Source organism: Chaetodon trifascialis, chromosome 5 (assembly GCF_039877785.1).
Source record: "Chaetodon trifascialis isolate fChaTrf1 chromosome 5, fChaTrf1.hap1, whole genome shotgun sequence".
Lineage (NCBI taxonomy): Eukaryota > Metazoa > Chordata > Actinopteri > Chaetodontiformes > Chaetodontidae > Chaetodon > Chaetodon trifascialis.
This window is the reverse complement of record NC_092060.1, coordinates 17,442,545-17,466,846: the sequence shown is the minus strand read 5'-3', so window position 1 is coordinate 17,466,846 and position 24,302 is coordinate 17,442,545. Positions and strand designations below refer to the sequence as shown.

Below are 24,302 nucleotides of genomic sequence, written 5' to 3'. Positions count from 1 at the left end.
TTTCCAGCTGATATCTGACATGCAGATAGATATTATGTATACCTCTGTGTCAGTCCTCAAAGGAAATCACTTGAAGTATGGAGAAGGTTAAGTGTTAATGTGGCAATAGTTTGAGGGAATATGTGCTGACAGCTGTGATGAATTGTTTCCATTGTTCTTGTATTCCTTTATACTCGCACTGTTTTCTGTATCATCCCACATGATAATCCCTATCCAGACTTAACTACCGCCCATCTGTATTGCCTCCAAAGTCGTAGTATATATTGTATTTTTTATTTAAGCTGCTCTTTATTGGTACAGTATGGTTGTAATGTTCTATTTCAGAGGAACAGTACATTCCATTTTTTCAGTCCTCAATTACTTTTACAGTATGATACAATAAATACAGTTTCCAGCTTTATGCCAACGAATGAGCAACAGTGAAGACAAAGTCTGGAGGCGGCTGCATTGTTCAGAATAGACACGTTAACATTCGTTTGCATGCTGCACATTCAAATGTCACACATTTCAACACATTACACATGAAGTGATAAGTGTCATAAAAGTCCATTTGTCACTTCTCCCCTTCCATTCCCTGATTTTGTGAAACGTCCATTTCCTTTTACTGTTTTCCAGTTCAAAGTTGCGATATTTGGTGTTTCCACTGGAGTGCGCTCTTGAGTCAGCATAAAAAATATGGTTACCAATAAGTTAATCAGCTGGTTTTATTTAGTCCTCCAGTGCTTCAGTACAATCCACAGTTAGTTTGAGAGCATATCAGGGCCACATGTTGCCCTGTTTGATGGTTGGCTGCAGTGGAAGGATTTCGTCAGACAATGGGACTTTTCGCTTCACCCACGTAGAAGCGTCATCATTTGTTCGGTCCTGGGCGGATGGAGGCTGGCTCTGTGCATACAGTTGGTTCTTGCTGATGAAATGTGGAGTTACTGAGGTCCCGTGTTCTCCCATTTTTGTTTGTAAGATTATGGATAGAGTGATTGCTAAGAGGCAGAAGAGACACACAAATGAGAGGATCAAAGGTTTGACTCTACTCGATCACTTGGGTGTGCAGTATGCAGGGTTTACCACTGAGGCAGATGTGGAGTAGCTCCTGCTCTTGATATAGAGATTAGTCTGTTTGCTGTTTTAATAATCATATACAATACAGAACTACACATTACCTTTTCAGGATGTACACAAGAATATTATATCACTCACAAACTGCTGTAATGAAGCATTCATTTCCATTAATGCGCAGCTCATAGTTTTTTATTCTCACACACATCCACACTTTAATAGTTAATCAGTAAATGCAGTAGGGAATGAAGCATTGAAAGAAGAAGTTCGGAAAAAAGAAGAGAAATATATAATAAAAACAATTAACAGTAAATTCTCCTGGTTACAAGTATGCCTCCTTGACCTTTCTTCTAACTGCCGTATTAGCTGTAGAGAAATCCTTCCCCAGTTCAAGACAGCAGATGTAAGATGTAATGTAAATGTAATGAGTGCTGTGAGGATTTCTCTTTGCTGAAAACATGACTTGGGTACCATTAGTTTGTTTTTGGAAATATCAAGTTCGAAAATGATCTTGTGCGCTTTTGCTCAGATTCATGTGTTCATGTTGGCTGATTTGGCAAATTGTGGGAAGCGTTGTTTAATGTTGCCCTTTCTAATGTATTTGACGCATTTAAAATGACTTACTGATCTCGAGGTCGAATGCAGTAATTACTGCGCGGAAAATGTGAGGACACCGTTCGTACATACACAGATATACAGTGCTTATATAAACATACTTTCAAAACTGTGTGTGTGTGTGCGGAGTGCTGCAGCACTGTCAAGCTGTACAGCCTTGACAATGTATCGGCCGTTGTGAAGAAGAAAAATGCTTTTGTTGTTCTGTTGCTTTAGCTAATACAGACTTTACAAGCATTGACATCTGAAGAGCAAACAGCTTGGTTGATCCTGCTCACAAAGTGCAAACAAAGAAATGAGAGCAGGATTTGAAAGTGGATAATGTGTCTCCTCTGTCCCCTCTGAAAGCAGATTTCTTGGCCTAATAAGCATATTGCCATATGGCCTGATGCACTGCGGTTGACACCACTAGGATCTGTGTGTCACAGTTCATTTGTTCTGGGCCTGTCATGGTCTGTGGGGGCTATAGGGATGTCATGTATATCTACTTACGTGGTGTATTATGGTTGCTTCTACGATGGCACTGAAGGCTTCCAAATAGAGGGGCTCTAAATCTCTGTCGCTCTGTCTTCTAAGGCTTTTGGTTCTTTGTTGCAACCACAGAACAGTGAACAGTGAACCTCACCAGCACAGGCTCAGCACGACCTGGGCTCGTAGAAAGGAGTGAAAGATGAGAGATGTATGACACCTTTTTTATGTTTTTGTGACTGATCACATTTTGTGTTTTTAAAGTAAAACATAACGCAGTGCGACTGCAGGGTGTCACATACAGTCAGTTTAATGCACTGATCAAGGTGGTTTTTCATGGCACGGTCTCTGTGTCATTATGAATGAATGTGAGCGTTGTAGCCTTCAAACAGTGAAGAAGAGGTTTTCTACATAATTTTAGGTCTTGTCATTTTGCATTTGCGTTTCAAAAGATTAGGATGTGCTGAATAATAATTTACCTTTCATTGCCATTGACGTCTGTGGCAGCAGTGCCATTTGTAAATTGGACAGCTGCTGTAACTGTCCCGCTGTTCATTTCTTGAAGCATGAAGGTTTGATCTGTTTGACCTGCCATGCAGGTGGAAGGGTTGTGGCCACATAGCAGTGTCACCTCTGTCAGCTCGTCTCTGACTGAGAGGGGGAGAAGGAAAGGAAGAATGAAAACTGTAGAAACTGGGGGTAAGAGCATAATAATGTATTCACACTGGTGCCAACTTTTTGTTGGTCAGAAAGAAATGTCCACTTTTTAACGAAGCTGATCCTGAAACTTACGAGCATGAAACTGTGCAGATTTAGCCGCACACTTTAAGCGCTTTCTCCAGCTTTACCTGCTGTTGCAATGTTAGACGGCTGACGGCTCCTCCACCCACTGTAAGCAGGGCATCGACATTTCAGTAGATGGGCGTAGGCTGACCTGAAGTCCCTGTTGAGGGCTCCATAGAGGAAAGGGTTGAGTGCTGAGTTGGCGTAACCCAGCCACAACACAATGGGATATTCTGGTACTGTGCTGGGGTCTGGGTGCTCCTTCAGGCCCAGCACTGTGAACAAGATGAAATAGGGCAGCCAACACACTACAAAAGCCCCAATCACTGCTGCCAGTGTCACTGTGGCTTTGTGCTCCCGCAGAGCCACTGCTGTAACGCTGCAAACCACTGTGGTACTGGTGGGAGGATTGTTCCTGCAGTTGTAGCTGGTGATGCAAGTGGGTCGGGCACCGATAATGCGTTTGGCCTGTGCCCGTGCAATACGCAGTATTCTGAGGTAGGTCCAGCACATAGCCACCAGAGGCAGGTAGAAAGTGAGGAGAGAGTCAGTCAGCACGTAGGGTCTGTTCAGCTCAAAGCGGCATCTCCTCTCTGGAGCCCAAGGCCCGCGGTTCTGCACTGTCCCATTAACTGTATTCCACCCCATTTGGATTGGCAAGAAAGACACGGCAACAGACACTGTCCAAACACTGGCCATCGCCACAGCAACTCTCCATGGCAACACCAGTGAGGTGTATCTCAGAGGCATGGTCACTGCCAGGTAGCGGTCCACACTGATGGCCAGGAGGGTGAGGATGGAGGCAGTGCACAGCATGACATCCATGGAGATGTAGAAGTTGCAGAAGACCGGGCCAAGCGGCCACTCCTCATTGAGCTGGAGGAGGGCGGAGAAGGGGAGGACCAAGAGGCCGAGCAGCAAGTCCGTGACAGCCAGCGACACAATGAAGCAGTTAGTGAGGCAGCGGAGGCGTCGAGAGGCGCAGACAGCCAGGCACACCAGCACATTGCCTCCGACAGTCAGAAGGATGAGGAGGGACAGGATGACACCCAGCATCACGCTTGACAACATTATCACTGGCGCTTCACTAGAGATAATCTGATGACGTCATTGCTGGAGCCTTATGTGAACCATTGCTGTTTTCCTTTCTGAACTAGATGAGAGGCCTCACTTTTTGCAAAGAATAAATAATTAGAAGACTTGAGTTCTTTGAAAATGTTCTCTGTTCACTCAGAGTGTTTGGCTCATGAGGGTGCTAATCTAATCTCTGTGTCTTCATGGTCAAATGAGACATAATTAAGATATTGTCCACACATGATACATCTGTCTCCCTCTCTTTCCCAGTATTTCCTCCGTCTTTGCTGCTACTTCACTTGACTGGTCGCTGGTCTTGCGGGGCCTGAACCCTTCTCACCATAGCTTTGAACTGTCCTGTTACTCGAACACACCAGCGTCCCCATTCAGAGCAACATTCATCAAAAAGGTCTGGCAAGAAGTTGGTTGCACAGCATTTGTCTCCTGAAAACTGCTGCCACTGAGAAGTGCCGATCGGCGCTGTGCTTGGCTGTTGAAATGTCTGTGATGTCTGTTGAACAGCTTTGTGTCTGCGTGGATGAGTCAAAGCAGTCCATGGCATTGCTTTGCCTTCAACTGCATCTTCTATGGCTCTGGTGACACCTAGTGGACAGAGATGAGAAACACAAGTATTAAGTGGTATTTCCTGTAGTTTCAGATGTCACACGGCCATGTTTACACACTAGAGGGAGTTTTGGTTTGGTTGTGATTGTAAACAATTATATAAAACTGATTATTGATAGCTGATTTACTCCTACTACTGCTATTAAAGTGCAATAACCATGCACTTATGCATACATTCTCATTACTATTGTTTGACCAAATATTGAGACACACTAATCAGTGCATGTGTTTGTGTGTCTCCCTCTATGGATTCATACAGTACAATAAATGATGGAATACGCTAATGCAGTGCATCCAAAATATTGCTGGATGAGTCATAAGTTAACAAGAGCTGAAGAATAGAAGGAAATTAAATAAAATAAAACTTAGCCATGAAATAGTAACTTGTCACTCGGTTTGTATTTGCTGATAACTAACCCTTACCTCAACCTTAGCCTAAACCTTGACCTTAAACCTACCTCTTTACCTTCACCTTCAAACAGTCCTTTGGAATAGTTAGGACTGGCTAAAATGTCCTCACTATGACGGTTTAAAACAGAAATTGGTCCTCACAGGGGTAGCAATAACACACACACACACACACACACACACACACACACACACACACACACACACACACGTTTTCACACATTAACTAAATTTAGTTCTGGCTTGCATGATTGCTAATTTTAAATGATGCATGCTTTCGGTAAATAGCTCAGTAAGGAACTCCTATAGCAATAATTAACCACAACATTACGTGTCATCACTAGGACTGTGGTGTTTTTTAGCAGAATGTGTGTAGATTGGCTGTTATTTAGAATGTGGAGTTATCTCATGGTCATTTTCCTGATAAAACTAGCAAACATGCACTTGCAATTTTAGAGCTAATGGGAATTCCAATCTATGTAAGCTGAGGACAAAATGTGCAACTGTAAACAGCCTGCATGGTTAACTCTCTCTGAGCAATCTGCTGTTTTGGTTTCAGTTTTGTTAAAAACGTTAAATAAATATTCTGATGCAGTAATGTTGGAATGCCTTTGGGTGACACCCTGTTTGTTTCCTCTGGGTCTGAAATGGAAATCTTGAGTCAGAGCTGTTTGGTCTGACTGATGAGAACTAATGAACACATTAGTTGAGTGCAGTGCATTGGCATCAGTAATACAAAGGTTGTTTTTAATTAATTGGCAAGTAAATATTAATTCCTTGTACAATTAACCAAAATCATTCTCTTATGGATATTGTTATGCTTCGTGTCTCTTACAGAGAGCTTGTCGAGAGAGCTGCACAGTGTTATTTGTCCTCTGTCGACTCATTCATTAATGGCATGTGGGCACGAGTTTTGAATGTGTGCTTGATGGAATGAGGGTAGCTACTTGATAAGTGTGTGTGAGTGTTTGTGTAGAGTGCATGGAGTGCATGTGCTTGCGTCAGTGGGCGGTGGGTAAAGTTTGCTTGTCTATTTTCTAACATTTTAATGGGTATTGGGACGTGTGCCAGACTTGGTCCAGAGCCACATACTTATCACCTCAAAGAGAGATAGAGCGATGTCCAGAGGTGGACACACTGGCTTCACGCAAGACGAGAAGAAAGAACATTAACTATATAATGAAAAGAACGCGAGAAGAAGGGTTTTAATTAAATCTGGGTCTACAGAAACCAGAGCACCATCTCTGATGTTTGAACTGCTCTAATCTTTACTTCTTTGTTCCCTGGACACGTTTCTGTCACCGACTGGCCGCTTTGAACTTCATCCAGTGCAAACACTGATAACACAGCTGCTAAGTATGAAGTGCGGCTCTCAAATGCACATGACATCTCAGCCTTTATATCTGACAGAGCCACATTCTGTTTCACTGAGACCACACAGACCGTTTTCAAAATGACGTTTCCATGCACAAAGCACTCCATTTTTCCCTCATGAAAAGGGCAATATTCCAACTAAGCTGTTCAAATGTCTAATGAAAATGAATATTCCATGAATATTCTTGATTACATGCAGCCGTGCATACTTGATAAGTGTATTGACTTTCATTTAACCGCCTTCTTGAAAAGGTCGGCATTGCTCTATTTGTGCATATCCAAGAACCTGTTGATATCCAAGTCTTTCATAATGATTCATAATGCGTGTTTCTCCTTCTGACCAGAAATGTGGGCTTTTCTTTTGTGCATGCATCTGTCGCCGAGTTTTACAAACTGTTGGCCAGTTCCAACGCAGAGAGCCAATCATAAACAGGAAAACTGTGGTTAAAACCCCAGTTGAGACACATATTCCAAACGAGCCGTATACATGTCCAAAGAATGCTCCTGAAATTTCAATAATATCAGTATCCCTTGTCTTAATTGGAAAATGCTATGTTAGGAATAAGGCCTGATTTGGAATATCCAAATAGAAAATGCTGTTATATGTTGTCACATTAGTATACATGTAAACGTAATCACTGTCACCCAATTTCTTGATTTATTTTCACACACACACTCTTGCTCACACACACTTTTGGACGTTTTGGCTGGAATCCAACACTAGCCTATGAGGAATGCCTGCATGTGGATTACGGTCCCCAGAGGTTTATCAGTAACCTTGTCTCAGGCCTGGGACATAATGTATATGAGGGTGTGTGTGTGAGTGGGTGTGTGTTCACACAAGCGTGCTTGTGATCTGCTCCCAGGCCGAATGCATTAGTTCCTTTTCCCATGTTACCGTGCATGTGTGTGAGAGCATAATCATATTAGTTTCCTGTGTTTATTTTCGCATAAACATTTGTGCTTTAATAAAACCATATTCATATACAATGCCTACTTATCAGGAACCACAAGACAGCACAAGACTTATTGAGCACAAGTAAGCATGCATTTTGACTTTAGAATTGCCAAATCACTGTTGGCGTACAGACTACAGTTACAGTAGACGGCCACAGTCAAATCGTTCACCTTAATGTCGAGAAATATGATATATTTCTGCAGTAAATAAAGCATCACTCATTCAGACAGTGAGCTTCTTTATTACTGACCATCTGTTTTCTTTCGCAGACTTCTCATTAATTGTCCCTAATGGAAAAAAATGCTGAGTGTTACTACATCTGTATATATAATCGCAGACACGCGCGCTCACTCACACGCACACACTCACACACAGTCCAAAACATGTCTTAGGAATGGATTTTGAGGACGGTAATGGATTGTAATGGCTGCTGAGTACTGTGTTTTCCACAGGATGTATTTTTTTTTTTTTGCAGGAGAATGCTGTTTCATGTTTTCAAGAGACAGCAAAGCGAGGTTGCTTGGGTTTGTGGTTTTGAGGGCGAGTGCTCGAAGGGTTCATCCTGGGATAGATCTATCTGTGTGTAATTGAGGTGACACCCAACAGTTGGCAAACATGAAAAAAAAAAAGTGATTAACTTTTAGGAGTGCCTAGATAGCTTCCTATCCTTGTCTCCCATCTTCCAGCGAAAGAAAGATGCAAACGAGATGGAAAAGGCTTCATTCTACCCCATCTAGACCTTCCATTACTCAGTGAGTGGTGTGGTGAAAAGACTCCAATTTGAGTATTGAGATGAAAGGCAGGAAGAAAAGAACTTGGAACAGACATGGTCTGAGCTCAGAGATGAGTAATGAGGTTATTTACTTCTTAGCTGGGACTCGCTGCCTGTTTTGTGAGATTCTCCAAATACCACGTGTTCATTCTGGGACCCTAACAGCCAGATGTGTCGTATTAGAAATAAATGGATAAGCAATATCTGCTCTTCTTCAGCCCAATGATTAGTGAAAGTAATCACGCTTATTGTCGCAGATGCAAGAATCAGGAAATTGATTAATTCTGCCTTCTCAAATCGCTGCAGTATTGAGATAAGCTCTGAATTATCAGCAGGGTGTGAAATTAACTTTTTTTATCCGGTTTCTACAGACTAGTCATAGATACAGGAAATAACCCATGCATTCATTCACTCACACAGCACAGTTAGCAGATCTGCCACCTAACGGTTGGTGGAAGGTATGGCAGAGTCTTAAATTACTGCAATGAAATGTCACTTGCCTCATCTCTGCACTGCTGCTTAAATGTGTGTGTTATATGAGATTTTAGTAATTGCGGGTCAACTGCAGAGTGGTCGAAAGATTAGACAAATGCAGACATTAGCGTGAAACTGGCAGTAGCTGGTCAACTTTTGTCCCTGCATCCAGCGTCCATAAGAGCATCATAATGCAATCAGATGTCTGAATGCTTCATTTATCCTGGTATAATTCAATTGAGTACCAAATAGTGGTCTCACTCACTTCCTCTGCTTTTGGAAAGCAATCTGTGAATGTCTGAAGTTTTGTGAATGTGCCAACACCTGTTTGTGCGTGTGTGTGAGGGTGGATTTGTATCTGTGTGTGTCTGCCTCCTGTTTGTCTGTTTTTCTGCTTGACAGAGAGACCCTGCGAGAGACTGGAAAGAGGGAAGTGGTTTAGGATGATGGGTTGCTTGGTAACAGTTGTGCGTCCTGACCCGCGGGGGGAAGCTGTGGAATCTTGACGAAGCTTGAAAAGGAAACGTGCTGAGCGACAGACAGGTGCTGTACGCAGACGGGGGGATCAGACGCATAAAATATGTATAGATACTGACAGCGTGCATTGCTGTGGCACACACATGTGGCGGTGTATCAGCCTTGACCTTACCACACCTCTGTTATGTCAACATTACAGCTCCTGTGCACCACGCTTCAACTTCATAAACACGTAAACCCGCACACAGGTAATATTGAAAAACACACTTCCTGTCTTATGAAGCAGTTACACTTCCTAGGAGCTATTTAGAGAGGGAACTTTCGACTGAAATGCTCAGCACAGTCTTTGGTTCCCTGACCAAGTCATGACACTTAACCACATCCTCTCACTATTCGGCTGGCTGCTTCAGCTGATACAGACATTGCAGATTCGCCCTTGTTGCTCAGTTGTGTTAATCCTCCACTGCCATAATAATCATCTAGCTCAGTGCCACTTCATAGAAAATTTTACGTTTCTTGTTCTAAATCTCTGATGTCAGATTGGACAGTTTTTTGAGTGGCTCCAGCAAAGGCGTTTTCTGCCATTTTGCAACAGATGTTGCGGTTAGCATTGATAGTAACAGCCACAAATACTCAACATGCATAAAATAAAGAGCAGCAGCTACAGAAACTCAACCTTAATCAACATAAAGGCCAAGGAAGAGCTCTGTATATCTGCACTGATCTGTCTGTCTCTCTGCGTGTCTGCCTGTCGATGTGTCATGGAAATTGATTTTGCTGTAGGATGTGAAAGGGGGAAAGGTGAAGCTCAAATGCGGCACAAATGTATCAGGTGAAAGGCAAATGAGTTCTTTAGTTCTGTTACCGGCATGCACACAGAATAATCTCACTTCCTCATTTTTAGGACTGATTAAATGACCCCTTTGTATATTTGTCATAGTCAGAGTTCACATGCTCACGCCAGACTCAGCTGAACTCTCCACAACCACAAACATATGAACTTATGGCACAATTGTTTCCTGTATAACGGAGCTGACAGACATTTAGAGCAGAAACTCTGATCCTTTGAGTGTGTTCAGGTCGCATCACACGAACCACACACATCTTTTACTTTCCTTTGCCTGTATTCGCATGAATATACTTAAAATTGTTTTTCAAAAAGCAGAAGTGGACCATAATCTGATATCGACAAATGATAAACTTTAACTGCGTTCTAATTGATTGAGCTGTCAATTGAATAAAAGCTTTGCCAAGTATTTGTTAAATTGAATTGTAATATTCATGTTTGGCTGCTCAAATGCACAACAGAGTTAAGCAAGCACTGAGGTAAACTTCATTAAGCTGTCACACCTCAGACACAACAGGCTGGATTATGTTTTCACACACAACTCACTCAGCTTTGATCACATATTCAGTCAAATTTAGAAAGTCGGAATTTATCAACTCACCTCAGTGCTGCTTTTCCTTTTCTGTGACGACTGCCCCCGCTACTCCGCACTGCTCAGTGAGAGAAGCACAGGCTCAGTCATGAAGTGTGTGCGTGCGCGTAATGAGTGTGTAAGTGTATGTGGGAAAGAGTAAGCGAGGGAGCACCAGTGACTCTCACACAGCTCTCTCTCCGTCTTTTTCTTTCTTTCACTCTCTGCATCGCCCAATTATTCTTCTCTATCTCTTTCAGGTAATTTCCTTTTGAAAAGATAATAATAGCTCTTCCATTCTCCTACTCTGCCTTCTAACTTGCATGTGCCAGCTGCTGTGATAAAGCAGACTCTCTTTCTGGAGACTGCGCTGCATTACCTGAATAATCCAGGCAACCTGTTGCATTCAGTCCTAATGGAATGGCTGGCAGATAAGGCCAGTTTGTAGTGGAGACAAACACAGGAAGACATGGTTATCATGCTCGCATCATTTTTTATCTTTGGATTTTTTTCTTCTCCGCTGTCTAAACTTTATACAGTTTAATACCTCAGGGATTGTTTAGAGCTTCATGGATGGATGGCGGTCGGGTAAATCTCTGAGAACTGGCACCAGTTGGACTGGAGTGATGTCAATGACACGCGAGGTCACACAGATTTCTAAATCAATCTCTCTATTTCTGGTGCAGCTTTTTATTCAGCCTTTGTATCTATTTTTCATGTGCTTTGGTTCCTGGTGTGACCTTTCCTGTGTCAATTCATCTTCTGGGCTTCAGGCTAACATTCATAAGTCATTATCACGTCTCTTTTCATAAGTTTTGTCCGCTGTTTCTTTATCTGTCTCATGTCCGCCTGTCTTTGGCTGTGTCTCAGTTCCCGTGGCCTTGTTCATATCTTAGCTGCCGCTGAAATGGATCAGTCTTTGTCTCTTTTTGTGCTTCTTTGTCTCTGTTAGAGACCGTCCCTCTGTCTGCTGTCTCTTTTTATGCCTTCATCTATAAATTACCTATAGCTGGCTGTTACATTTTTCACCTCATTTCTTTCCACACCTTTAAGCTCCACCCTTGTTTCTCCTTGTGAGTCCCAGCAGCAAGGTTCCAGATTTGTTCCACTACACAGAGCCATGCGATAACTTATCGTTCTTTATCAATTTTTCCCTTTTTTTTCTGTCCCCCTCTCCATCTTTCTTCCCCCTTCTTCCTGTCTTTCTCTCGCTCTGGCTTTCTAATGCGCGCACACACACACACACACACACACACACACACACACACACACGCACACAAAGTATCACTTCCTCACTTGTCTGTACTTGTTAATGTTTCTGAGCTCACCTTTCTGTCAGTGTTACATCTGTGTTGACACCTCACCTCCGCCTTCCCTCATGTTTCCATAACAACAAGATTTCCACAGTACCCTATGATATGTTTTTAGTTGGTGGAGGGTACATGATTGGCACCTCCACCACTGAGCACGTGACTGCTTCATCCGCCATTTGGCCACGTATGTGATGTGTTTTATATTTAGGACCATAGTTGGGCGCCCCTCGGCTTTGCCTCCGGCGTTCCCATGCAAGGCAGAGTACAGAAAAAGGACCATTTATATAAACTGGTAGTGAAAAAGGCATTTGGTAATGGCATCTCAAATTCCATTAGGCGTTGTAATATGAATTTTTATTATGGGAAGTTAAACCACAGCTCCAAGTCTGGGTCAATGGTGTGTTTGAAATATGCCATATCTTGAGATAAGAGGAGGTTATGCCAGGGGAATAAAACAAAACACAAAAGATGATTTAGAATAATGCCCCCCCTCTTTTGCATTTGCAAAGTAATGACATCATTTCTAACATGGTCAGTCATTTGTTAGCGTTAGCTGCGGGCAAACAGGCGAGACAAATTAAGCCAAGAAATCACTGACTGGCTGAAAATAAAACCATCTGTCTGAATCCAAATGCTTCTAATAAGAAAACTGGCAAAAGGAATTTTAAACCTTAAGAAACTCCTGATGATAAAATGTTTTACAAAGTCATTGAAACTTGTCAGTGTCAAATGCAACGGTATGGTAGTTTAAACAAAACATGGCCGATTAAGCTAAATGTAAAAAATGGCTATGAGTGGTGGTTTTCAGTTATAATGTTCTTGTATTTAATCCCTTTGCTTCAATTCCTTATGAGCCTAAATACTCGCAATTGGCAAGCATGGCCATAAATATGTTTCTTTTTTTTTGTTTAATTGATCCATAATACATATTTTTTAAAGATTTTTTGCTTTACTCTTATACCTGCGGCAACTTGACCAGCAGTTCCACTAATTAGTAGTTCTTATGACGACTTTCACTCGCTGATAGCAGAATTTCCTATTGGTTATTTTAGAATCTTTACATAATCTGACACAGTAGAACAGTTGCAAACTAGTTGTGCGATGTTAGCTTAGCAAGATAGCTACCGCATAAATAAATGTTCAATAATAAGATGTCAGCGGTGGCAAACAACATCAAAAAGTAAAATCATCTGCTGCAATGTTCGACGCTTAGAGCAAGGTGACGAAGTGTAAAGAGCAAGAAATGGGGGAGGGTGGAGTGGATGGATGGGTCGAACAAAGACACGACTCTCACACAGGAGATGGGGGTTTGTGTCCTGCAAGAAGCCAAAAGTGAAACCACAAGTGAACCCTCTTTTCTTCCCTGGCTTTGATGCTGCATGGCTCAGTTTCTTGGCGTAGAACTGCCACCTGTGGATCAGCAGGGTTGTGTATCAGAATACAGCCCAAACCAAGCAGGGACCCAATCATAGAAAAACAGTTAGCTAGTGTTACTAGAGGTCAAAACCTGCACAGGGAACCTTTAATTTGGGATGTGGTTTACACTTGGACAGTCATGCTGATCATAGAATTTGTGAAAGATGCCTTTTACATTAGAAATGGAGTGTTTATGCTAAATGTTACTCTCTGATTCTTAATAGAGGAAAACACAATGATGTTCCTGTTTCTCCATCTGAATATTGAACACTGTATTCCATAATTAAAGGTCAGTAACATTGAAAACCTGTTATGGACAGTTGTTGCCAGTTGATATTGTGGTGAAAGTGTTCTCAGAATAGGAAGTTGGTTGCCCCGGCAACATCATCATCATCATCATGGAGACACAGCCGAAATCCATTTGGTGAAGGACAGTTTTATTTGAAATTTCAGATATGAGTTTCAGCTTTGTGAAAAATATCTGAAACAAGCAAATTCAGAGGAGCGTTTTCCCATCAAGGAGGAACGCAGGATGTGCGGACAGAACAGGCGTGAGCCCAGGCTCTGTACTGATGAAAACACAATATACAGCTATTACCTGAGGTGAGAGGACACTGTGTACACTGTTTCACACTTGGCCGCCGCATGCGGGTGTAAGACACCCGCAGTCCAATGATTTTTTTACACTGTGTGGTATCCTGTGCATATTTTATTCTGATTTAAGAATGGATCACAAATGTAACTTGCCATCTGTCACATGTGATGGCATCCACATTTGAAAAAGCATCTTCAGGCCCAGCTTGGTCTTAATGAGAATTGCAAAAATATCTGTATTGATATTATGGGTCATTTTGCATGCCATACACGTCACTTTTTAACCCCTCTGTAGCAGTGTTGTTGATGTTTTCGAGTCCAGATGAGCAAAATGGAGACTGAATACACTGCGCAGGCCTGTGGGCTCTATAGGACTCCACCTTGTTATACTCACCCACTTCCCCTTAACCGCCTGAAGGCAGGAAGAGAGGAGAGACTGAAGAGGAAGAGAGGCAAAGGGGGGATGGGCTTATAGCTTTCATTTAAAGTAAAAAAAGCACAGAAGTGAGAAGTTGAGCAGACACCCTTAAAAAAAAAAAGAGAGAGAAAGAGAAGAATCAGAAAGACGAGTTGAGAGGAGGGAAAGGACTTCATGCAATTATGGCTCCTTGGACGAGGACCATGTCGGAGCGGTATGGTGTAGGTAAGTCAATCTGTGCTGACTGTCTTCATGTGTCTTTGTGTGTGTATGTGCATATGTGTCGTTATAGTGTCTCTCTGTTTACGTGTTATGCTAAACTAGCCAAGCTCTGAGGAAGAACATGAAAAATCAATGGCTGCTTGACTGGATGTGAGCAGGTGCTAATGGCCTCATAGAACTTTAGGATGTGCACATGACATAAAATCCTGCCGAAGACCCTAAATCCTCAAATCATGTTCACCATTTAACCTCAGTGTAACAGAACTCATAAGAGCTACAGTGGATTCTGTGAAGGGGAGAGAAATCATGAACAAAACTGCCATCCATCCTGAGCTGATGGAGAAATGAGCGGCGGTTAGTAGGCAATCTCTATGCATTACACATTATGCAGTGCATAAATACAGAGGCAAGAAGATAAATCATTCAGGAAAATGACAATTTTCGATGTGGAATGATTGATTTTGGCACCAGCAACAAATCCTAGACTGAGAAAGTGCAATTCCTCAGTACGGTCTGTTTATCTGGTGTGTGCGTTTCATATGGCCGAGCATGTGTTGCCGTAAGATATGCGAGACAGACACAGATTTTGCAGTAATACAGATTTCTGACTTCCAATCCAGAATGTAAGCGCAGAGGTTCACTGGCCTGCTGCAGATGATGGAGGTAGTTTGTGTTGTAGAAAGTGAGTGAAGACAATTTTAAGCGTTTCATCGCAATAGTTCCACTGCTTAAGACACAGTGAAAATGAGTGAATTTCTAAAAGCCGTTTTGAATCAGTTACTTATATGATTACTTAATGTAGCGTTGTTGATCAACTGTATCTAAAGTCAGTATCTTCCTGGTCTGAGTTAAGACTACAACACAGGAAGTGGAGGAAGAAGGAAGGAAGTTTATTTGAGTTTGAAGCCTTACAGCTAAAGCGTACTGTAGAGAGTGGAAACCATATAATATTATGAACTGTACATACATATCGTTTCAATTTGGGAGAATTGTGTATCTGAATTTAAGTACTGGTGTAAAAATAGTGAGCTACTTTTTATGCAGTCCAAAGAATGGCCTTATTTAGCATGTTATAGCTGTGTAACTGCTTGTTTAGTGCCCAAACCATTTAAGAAAAGGATGGAGCAAAGCAATCGTGAGCCAGTGGACACAGACCATGTTGGTTTCAGTGCAACGCTTACTTTCTGTAACAAACTGATTTCCTTTGCATCCTCTGCAGTGAGGCAGTGCACGGTCGTCCTAGCTGCTGCCGTGTTGCTGCTCACTGCTTACTCCCTCTGCAAACACCTGTTGCTACCACTGCTGCTTGTACACTAAATCTAAGGCTGACAATTACAGCCTGCTCATTATTGATTCAACTTCTGATTCTTTTTTAGATTCATCGATTTATCATTTGTTCTTTTGGTCATTTAGCGAGTGTGTGGTTTTTTTTTTTTTGTTTTTTTTTTTTAGTCAAGTGGAATTTTGTCGGCCAAGGTAAGAAGCAGCTTTCCCTCGAGGTTGGCGACACAGTGCACATCCAGGAGGTCTGTGAAGGTAAGAATACCTCAAAGCGAAACAATAATCTTCTAATCTTCTGTTGTATGCTGCTCCTGAGGAACCTTTTTATGTTGTTTTGTAACATATTAATTCAGGAAAGGTTTTAATATTTATACATGTCGCATATCATTGTTCATATTTTTCTCATAAACCAGCTAGATCAAACTAAATCAAAGCTATTTCAGGTAAGATAAGATACAGGCAGTAAAGACGTTAAAGTTAAGTTAAAGAAGTTAGCCGTCTGTATCTCACTCTGTATGTCACAGCAGTGAACATGAGTTGAAGACAGTCGCATCCCAGTCTCCCCACATGCGGTGCAGACACCTCCACATTTCAGTACCAACATAAAGCAAAAGCGTTTCCATGCAGAGATTTCAGTGTGCTGTGGTGCCCGTAAGATGACAGTCCATTTGTCTTTCAGGATGGTACAGAGGCTACTTGGTGAGGAACAAAGCCCAGCAGGTAATAACTCACACATACAGAACCTGGTTTTTACACCAGACTGTGCATCACATTGATTTTTAACAGAAAGGTGATAATGACACATAATGCGGGACATTCAGCCAGCTTTATTCAACTGGGTGAGCCTCATTTTTAGGAAGGAAAGTTAAGAGCTGCTGCTGATTATTATAATTTATTTTCCTTATTCATCCCCCCCATGCATATTCTTCTCCAGGGGGTGTTCCCTGCCAGTTTTGTCCATCTGAAGGAGGTCATCATTGAAAAACGAGGGTGAGTGGAATTAAAATGTCTTCATCTGTCTTCAAAAGTGGATTTTTTTTCATGTTTTCTTGTACGTGTGCATGACTACAGAGATGAGGAGGTAGTGATATCTGCTGAGATGCCACTGGTGAAGGAGGTGACCACCACATTGAGGGAGTGGGGAAGCATATGGAAGCAGCTCTTTGTGGTAAAAACAAACAGGAAAAAACACTCTTTGTGTGTGTGATTTTATGTGTGTGTGTGTGTGTGTGGGTGTAACACCATACGTCTACCTGTCCAGGCCAATAAACAGGTGCGTGTGAAGCAGGTCCAGAGACTGATGTGGGAGCTAATGGAGTGGCGTTCTCAGCTCCTGTCTGGCACTCTGCCCAGTGATGAATTCAAGGAGCTCAAGCAGAAAGTCACCTCCAAGATTGACTATGGCAACAAGTATGTCTGCTCCAAAACCAAATCAATCGTTTACCCAAGCTGATTTGCTCCTGTCTCACCTCCCTGTTCACATTTCTAACCACTATTTTTTCTTCTCCTCTCTGCTCCCTCTTCCCTCCCATCACTCCTCTGTTTTCCTCTCTCATCCATTTCCACCTCCACTTGTGGCCCCTTCTTTGTCCTCTGTCACCTCCCATCAATCTCCCCAACCCTCACCTCTCTTGCTTCCCACCGCAGGATCCTGGAGCTGGACCTGGTGGTTCGGGACGAGGATGGGAACATCTTGGAACCAGAGCGGGCCAGTGTCATCAGTCTGTTTCGGGCTCACGAGGAGGCCACAGCCAAGATCAATGAACGCATCAAAGAGGAGCAGGTAAAGGAGAAGATGAGAGGGAGACGCAGAAAGATCAGAACAGGAGAATGCCCTCTATCATGATTTACTAATTCAGGGATTTTCTTCCTGGTACATCCCAAAATTAAGTAACCAACCAGACTTTTTGGCTATCCTGTTGAAACCTCGTCCCAAGTTCATATCCTGCAACTAACGTCCTCTCCTGCAGTCCAACATCCAGACAGAGCACAGCGGGATCTCGGCGCGGATCCAGTCTTCTCCCACCCACAGCCTCTACGTGTTTGTCAGGAATTTCGTCTGTCGCATCGGAGAGGACTCGGAGCTCTTCATGTCCCTCTATGACCCCATCAAACAGACCATCATCAGGTGTCTTCTCTTCTCTGTCTCTTGCCCTTCTCTCAGTGCATTCTTTCCAGGTTGATTTGAGGATTTGAAACCTCACATTAATGTTCAAATAATCAACTGATGTTTATATAGAAGTCTGCCAGATTTAATTTGGTTGTAGGGTTGAGTCGCACAGAGATGGAAAACAAGGTGCGTGACTGCGAACAGCTTTTATTGCGTCTTGAACACTTTGTGATCTTCATATAGCTTGTTTTTCTTGAGTCTGAATTTCATTATCAGGGACTGAGACCATAAGATAAGTGGGTTTAACCTCCACCACACCACTCTTAGTACCAGCTGACTGTCTGAAATGAGTGAAAGCACCCTTTAATTCAAGCTCAGATTTTCTCTACCTCACCTCCATCCCTCACCTGCCTAAAACACACACACACACACACACACACACACACACACACACACACACACACACACACACACACACACACACACACACACACACACACACACACACACACACACGTACGTGCTCCAGCCCACAAGCACTCTCTTCCATTTTCTCTTGTCTATATACCTCTCCTTCTCTTGCATCCTCATTTTTCCTCTCTAATCCATTGTTGAGCCCCACAAAATAAGAACAATGGTATGCCAAAAATAAGAATAGAGAAAACACAAATTATAGGGCAGCAGATAGTGACTGTCAGCGCTGTGTGGTGCCTGACAGGGCTGATGCTAAGTCCTGTCACTCACTGTCATAGTGGGTATATCTATGTCTCAGTAGCTGCAGCTGAAAGTACTAAGATAGACCTGGGTCCATCTTCTTCTTCTCAGTAGATACTGTATCCAAAACCTTTCCATCGTCTCTTACTTTCTGGCCATTTGTCCTGATTCTCTTACATCTCATCTGCCCTTGTTATGTTTATTTGATTTGATTAAGTTCCCTCGCCTGATAAAATGGCAGATATTAGAGTTTTATGACAGGAATGTTTGAGGAATGTTTTTCACAGCTTTGATTCACCCCACTCATCCACACTCCTCTGTCTCAGCTGTCTGTCTTCCTATTCATCCCTCTGTCCATTTCTGGTACATGCTTGTATGTCAGGAAATGCTTTTGGGAATAGAACGGATGTAATTTTAGCACTTGAATCAAAATTATGCAGCTGCACTGCGGAACATTTGTTGATCCAAATGTCTGTCAGGGGTTGACTGAAGAATTTCCCCTAAATTTTCACAGGAATCATGTAACGTCACATCAGCACCTCCGTATAGTTTGCTCATGTACACCAGGCAGGCTGCTCTGTGATCCTTTCCCAAAAGATGAAGGCAGAATGAAGGGCCGGCTTTATCTGGACTGAGCACTTGCTCACTCCTGGATTGGACAGAGATAGCGTTTGGTTTTTTTTTTGTTTTTTTTTAGCTTTTTGAATCATCGTTTCCTGTAGGTGGAAATGTGCAAACCCCAAAACAGAATTTCATTTTCTCAAGTAGACTGAATCTGCAGAGTTTCAGTCAAGGGGAATGAGATGATCTTGAGTGCAGCTGGATTTGATACTATGTGTGGATTTGTACTAAAATATTGCACAGCGGAACAGTAATGTGACAGTTATCTTCTTTTAACTCTTTTACATGCTTGGTGCAGTGAGAACTACTTGGTACGCTGGGGCAGCAAAGGATTCCCCAAAGAGATTGACATGCTCAACAACCTGAAGGTTGTCTTTACAGTAAGTGACCACAGGAGGGCACTATCACACTGTTTGTGAGCATGACAGATACTGCACTGTACAGAAATGAATGGATTTGTTTGTTTCTTTGGAAGAAGATTGCATAGTTTTGTTTCATGTTCTCCCCCACTGTCTTTCCCTCTTACCCTCCATCCCCCAACTCCACTTTCCTCCATCTTTTCATCCTTATATTCTGACTGCCTGTATTTCTTCTTTTACTTTCCTTTCTCTCTCCTCTCCTCTCCCCGATTTTCTTTTCTACCAGGACTTGGGGAACAAGGACCTGAGCAGAGAAAAGATTTATCTGATCTGTCAGATAGTGAGAGTGGGCAGGATGGACCTGAAAGAGATGAACAACAAGAAGTGCACTCAGGGCCTGAGACGGCCGTTTGGGGTGGCAGGTACTTGAAGAACAGCCTGGACAGTTTTATTTTGCTTAAAGGTGCCATTCAATTGCCAATCCAGGTGGTCAAGCAGTGTGTCAAGTGTAAATTCTAGCCATTGGGCCAAATTTATGGTCAGAAAGATTTCTCTGTATTGTCAATATTTACGAGTCTTGCTTTTACTAGCCTCTCTTTTAAAGCTACAAAATTTCTGATGACAGAAAAAGGCTGTTTGCCCTCATTTCTTTGTCTCCTTTCAGCAGCTTAGCCCACTGTAATGGCCTTTAGTCGCCTCTCCAGTCATTTTTGCTTTTGTTCGCTAAAGGTCAGAGTAATTTTGTCTAACTTTTCAGCTGCTGTTGCTGGCATTATCACCCATATTTACACCTGTGAGCCACCCTGTGCAACCACAGTCAGATTTAAACTAAAACATTGATTCTGACTTTTGTACCCTTGCGCCTATTGTTGTGCCCTCTCGCTCCAAAAAGTTGCTTATATCCAGATATAACCTCACAAAAACTGCTCTCACGCTGTGTCGTGAGGCCCCTTTTGCTTGAATCATGTGTGACAGAGAACTTTGTATCCAAAATGTTCACGTAGGCTGTCATTGTTTACTGAACAGAAATTAGTGTATTACATGTTCTTTGATTTTGTCATCACAGACACATTTGTTTTCTTTTCTTGGCAGTGATGGACATTAGTGATATCATCAAAGGAAAGATCGAATGCGATGAGGAGAAGCAGTTTTTCATCCCCTTCTTCCCGTATGTCCTATTTTCCTCCTCCGGCACTCCACCCCTTCTCCCTCTTGCCCTGCTTTTCTTCCCTGAGAAACTTAAATCTCTTTTCACAGATGCTCCCTGTAATTAAAATAGCAGTCTTGCACAACCTGCACAGTTTTAAGGTTAAAAGGTTTCTGTGTGTTTTTCTTTTTTTTTTTTTGGCTCCAGGGTTGTTGCTGAGAATGACTTCCTCCACACCTTGCTGAACAAAGTGACGGCATCACGAGGAGACAGTGGTGGCCAAGGTACTGTCACAGGCTTCTGGTGTAAGCTGTGTGACTCCTCTGCTGCTAGTGGTCCTGTATGCTTTGAAGGTTCCCAATGGACTGTGTACACTGCGATCAGACAAAATGGCCTTTTTCCCGTTGCATCCTTGCTGCTTCTCTCTGCTCTGTGGGTGAGAATGGTCATTAGCCTGATGGATAGCTTGCGCCCGTGAGCCCATCTTTTCATATTACTTACCCTTTATTCCTCCCTCACCACCAGCCTCCAGTGTCACTGCCCACTACCTCATGTTTATGGCTGGCTTTGACAGGCCCTATGTGTGACACTGTCTCGTTCCACACGGGGTAACCCCACGTGTTGGACTGTTATGTCACTTGGCTTTTATCTTTCCTGCCGCTCCTGAAGGCTCTGGGCATAACCTAGATATGAAAGGAGCACCCGGATGAGCAGATATGGAAGGAGCACCTGAGGCCACCAGATGTCTGTTCTTAACATTACTCACCCCTAATCTCTCCTTCCTCTCACTTTGAGATGCTTCTACCACAGCACATACACTGACACACATATACAGCATTCCCTGTGGGTATGTAGTTAGCCTTGAAAATGTGGGTTTGTGACATAGTCTAGATTTCACCAACCATCTCTTCCCCAAAAATAGCTCACCCCTTTTTCCGTTTTCTGCCCATTTTTCTCTCCGCTTTCTCCCACAATTCCTCTGAAAGCTGTGAGAGCCCATATTCTTTAATACAACATTTCAGCCTATAATGACAACACCCTCATCCTTTCTTTGTCTCCCTCGCTCTCCTGTCTTACACCACCTTTCACCAACAGGAGACAGAAATTTCTTAGTATTGATTATGGTCTAGACTGCAACAACAGCAGACATCTTCTCATCCGAGGCTCACCTTGGAACACTTTCACATTCGGTTAGCTAAAGCGAGATCCACTTTGTGTAAAATCTGAGTGTTTAAGTTCAGCTTTCGGGCCTTGTGTTTCAGGGATTCTCACTTTTCAATTCACTTTTAAAGGCACAGAGCCTTGAACTTCCATATTCATTCATTTGGTTTTAATTTTAATTGTCGAACCTGCAGAGAGAAATGAAAACTCTTCTCAGGATCCCTCATTTAATATAGCCTGGAGTGGCACTGTCTGAGCAAATTTCTTAATATTTGGTCAAAGTTCTGTGAAGTCCAGCGTATTACATTTAACTCTGCTATGTCAATATGTTCTCTGTGTTTCCTAAGCTGGTTCAGGTGATCAGCTTTGATCACTCTGGAAGTATAACAGGAGGACATTTCTCTCTTTCAGGCATGTGGAGCTAGTGAGAAATAAATCAGGATCAACTAATGAATATCATATCAGCCAGTTGACATCTTTAAATGAAATCCCACAATGACATTCACTTTGTCAAATTTCACAGGTCTGATGCTGCTTAAAAACATCAGCAGCCTCACTGCTAACAGCATCCTGTTTAATTAATGTCATTAATTGTGGACCTGACATATGTATGCATACTTTTCAGACATGAAATGGTCTTCCCTCCTCCTCCACCCCAACCCCCCCTGCAGGTCTGTGGGTGACCATGAAGGCTCTGGTAGGAGACATAGTTCAGATCCGGAAGGAATACCCTCACCTGGTGGACCGCAGCACTGTGGTGGCCCGCAAGCTTGGCTTCCCAGAGATCATTATGCCGGGAGATGTTCGCAATGACATCTACCTCACCTTACAGGGTGGAGACTTCGACAAATACAACAAGACGACACAGAAGAACGTGGAGGTCATCATGTGGGTCTGTGATGAGGAGGGCAAGGCCATACAGGTCAGCAGCATGAAAGGATGAGGTCGTACGGAGCACGTCGGCGTATTTGGAAGGAAAGGGATTTGTGTGTGTTGGGGGAGTGTTTGAGATGCAGTTTGTGTGTGTGTGTGTGTGTGTGTGTGTGTGTGTACTGCATGTGCGGCGTATAAGAGACTGAGGTGTCATGTGCCAGTGAGCAAGCATGACACTGATCAAGTGCTTACTCACCCTCTCATAGTCAGGGGCACATCAACGTGGCTTTATCCCCGAGTGAAAATCCATCTTAGGCATACATGGACGCACACACACACACACACACACACACACACACACACACACACACACACACACACACACACACACACACACACACACACACACAAACATGAAATCCTTCAGCTCAATATAACAAGCATTTTTCTCTCTCTCACTCTTTCCTAGAACTCCATCTGTCTGGGAGCAGGGGATAAAGCGGTCAGTGAGTACAGATCTGTCATCTACTACCAAGTCAAACAGCCCCGCTGGATGGAGACAATTAAGGTGTGTGTGTGTGTGTGTGTGTGTGTGTGTGTGTGTGTGTGTGTGTGTGTGTGTGTGTGTGTGTGTGTGTGTGTGTGTGTGTGTGTGTGTGTGTGTGTGTGTGTTGGAGAAGGAGTTGCAGAGCTAACAGTTCAAAAGTAGTTTGTGGTGGAAGTGTATTTCCATCCATACCAGAGTGTTCTTTCCATTTTCTTGAAGCTGTCTGGTGTTTATATTGCATTTGCATTCCTCATTTCAACCAGACCTTTTCGTGCAAACAAACCTCAGAATGTCATGGTATACCTTTAAAATTTGAAGATATCTGTTATTTCATATTCTATAATAACATGAGATGTCCTCCAGGTGGCAGTCCCTCTGGAAGAAATGCACAGAATTCATTTACGCTTCATGTTCAGACACCGCTCTTCCCAGGAGTGTGAGTATCAGCCTCTCGTCCTCTGCCTGCCTGTTGTCTGCATACATCCACACTCCTTAACTCTGCTCTGCTCCCCTGAGCATAATGTGACACTGGAAGGACCGAATGATTGGAGGCAATTTGGAAAATGACCTAAGGCATCATTACACACAGTTGATTAAACAAATCAGCAGTCTTTCCTCCTCCCACGTCTGAGTTTTCACCCTCTCTCCCCCCTCTCTATTTCCCTGATGCGTTTCTCCCCTGACCCTCTCCCTCCTTGTGTTTACACATCCGTCTCCTTCGCCTCCAGCCAAGGACAAGAGCGAGAAGAACTTTGCCATGGCTTTTGTGCGTCTGATGAAGGAGGATGGGACAGTACTGCAAGACGGGCTGCATGACCTTGTGGTCTTCAAGGTCAGGACCAGAAACTTTTGCAGGAAGTAAATAGATTAACTCGTGAGCTGGTTCAGCATGTTTTCCCAAAGAAAAACACATCAAATGCAGAGAAAATGAGATCGATTTCATCTCACTGAAAGCTTGATGACTTATTGTCAGCCAAATCCTGTCTGCCTTGACCACCAGCCTGCAGAATACAATTGTGCAACTG

General features: G+C 42.9%; 2 protein-coding genes across 2 annotated transcripts in view; one reads left to right on the top strand and one right to left on the bottom strand.

The window, feature by feature from the left end:
- Nucleotides 1-278: 278 nt before the first annotated feature.
- hrh2a (histamine receptor H2a) lies at nucleotides 279-4,599 on the bottom strand. The gene is made up of 4 exons (XM_070962936.1): nucleotides 2,988-4,599; nucleotides 2,619-2,790; nucleotides 2,164-2,316; nucleotides 279-980 (listed from the first exon to the last, which is right to left on the bottom strand). Exons 1-3 carry the CDS (start codon nucleotides 3,991-3,993, stop codon nucleotides 2,307-2,309), a joined length of 1,188 nt encoding a protein of 395 aa, XP_070819037.1. The 5' UTR covers nucleotides 3,994-4,599; the 3' UTR covers nucleotides 279-980; nucleotides 2,164-2,306.
- Nucleotides 4,600-14,300: 9,701 nt separating this feature from the next.
- Nucleotides 14,301-24,302, top strand: part of dock2-like (dedicator of cytokinesis protein 2) — a 97,495-nt gene continuing 87,493 nt past the window's right edge. Inside the window, exons 1-16 of the mRNA XM_070963125.1 lie at nucleotides 14,301-14,467; nucleotides 15,917-16,000; nucleotides 16,425-16,465; nucleotides 16,680-16,735; nucleotides 16,817-16,913; nucleotides 17,007-17,155; nucleotides 17,393-17,528; nucleotides 17,716-17,873; nucleotides 19,489-19,570; nucleotides 19,836-19,971; nucleotides 20,642-20,717; nucleotides 20,904-20,980; nucleotides 22,529-22,779; nucleotides 23,200-23,298; nucleotides 23,641-23,713; nucleotides 24,006-24,109. Of these exons, the coding sequence (XP_070819226.1) occupies nucleotides 14,425-14,467; nucleotides 15,917-16,000; nucleotides 16,425-16,465; nucleotides 16,680-16,735; nucleotides 16,817-16,913; nucleotides 17,007-17,155; nucleotides 17,393-17,528; nucleotides 17,716-17,873; nucleotides 19,489-19,570; nucleotides 19,836-19,971; nucleotides 20,642-20,717; nucleotides 20,904-20,980; nucleotides 22,529-22,779; nucleotides 23,200-23,298; nucleotides 23,641-23,713; nucleotides 24,006-24,109 (1,662 nt within the window). The 5' untranslated portion in view covers nucleotides 14,301-14,424. The remainder of the gene's footprint in view (nucleotides 14,468-15,916; nucleotides 16,001-16,424; nucleotides 16,466-16,679; nucleotides 16,736-16,816; nucleotides 16,914-17,006; nucleotides 17,156-17,392; nucleotides 17,529-17,715; nucleotides 17,874-19,488; nucleotides 19,571-19,835; nucleotides 19,972-20,641; nucleotides 20,718-20,903; nucleotides 20,981-22,528; nucleotides 22,780-23,199; nucleotides 23,299-23,640; nucleotides 23,714-24,005; nucleotides 24,110-24,302) is intronic.

What these genes read in the sequence shown, in the direction of transcription:
- hrh2a (XM_070962936.1), bottom strand. Translation starts at nt 3,993, where the DNA reads ATGTTGTCAAGCGTGATGCTGGGTGTCATCCTGTCCCTCCTCATCCTT. An exon ending in GTCTAACATTGCAACAGCAG is followed by an intron (nt 2,791 to 2,987) that starts GTAAAGCTGGAG and finishes TCCCCCTCTCAG; the next exon opens with TCAGAGACGAGCTGACAGAG.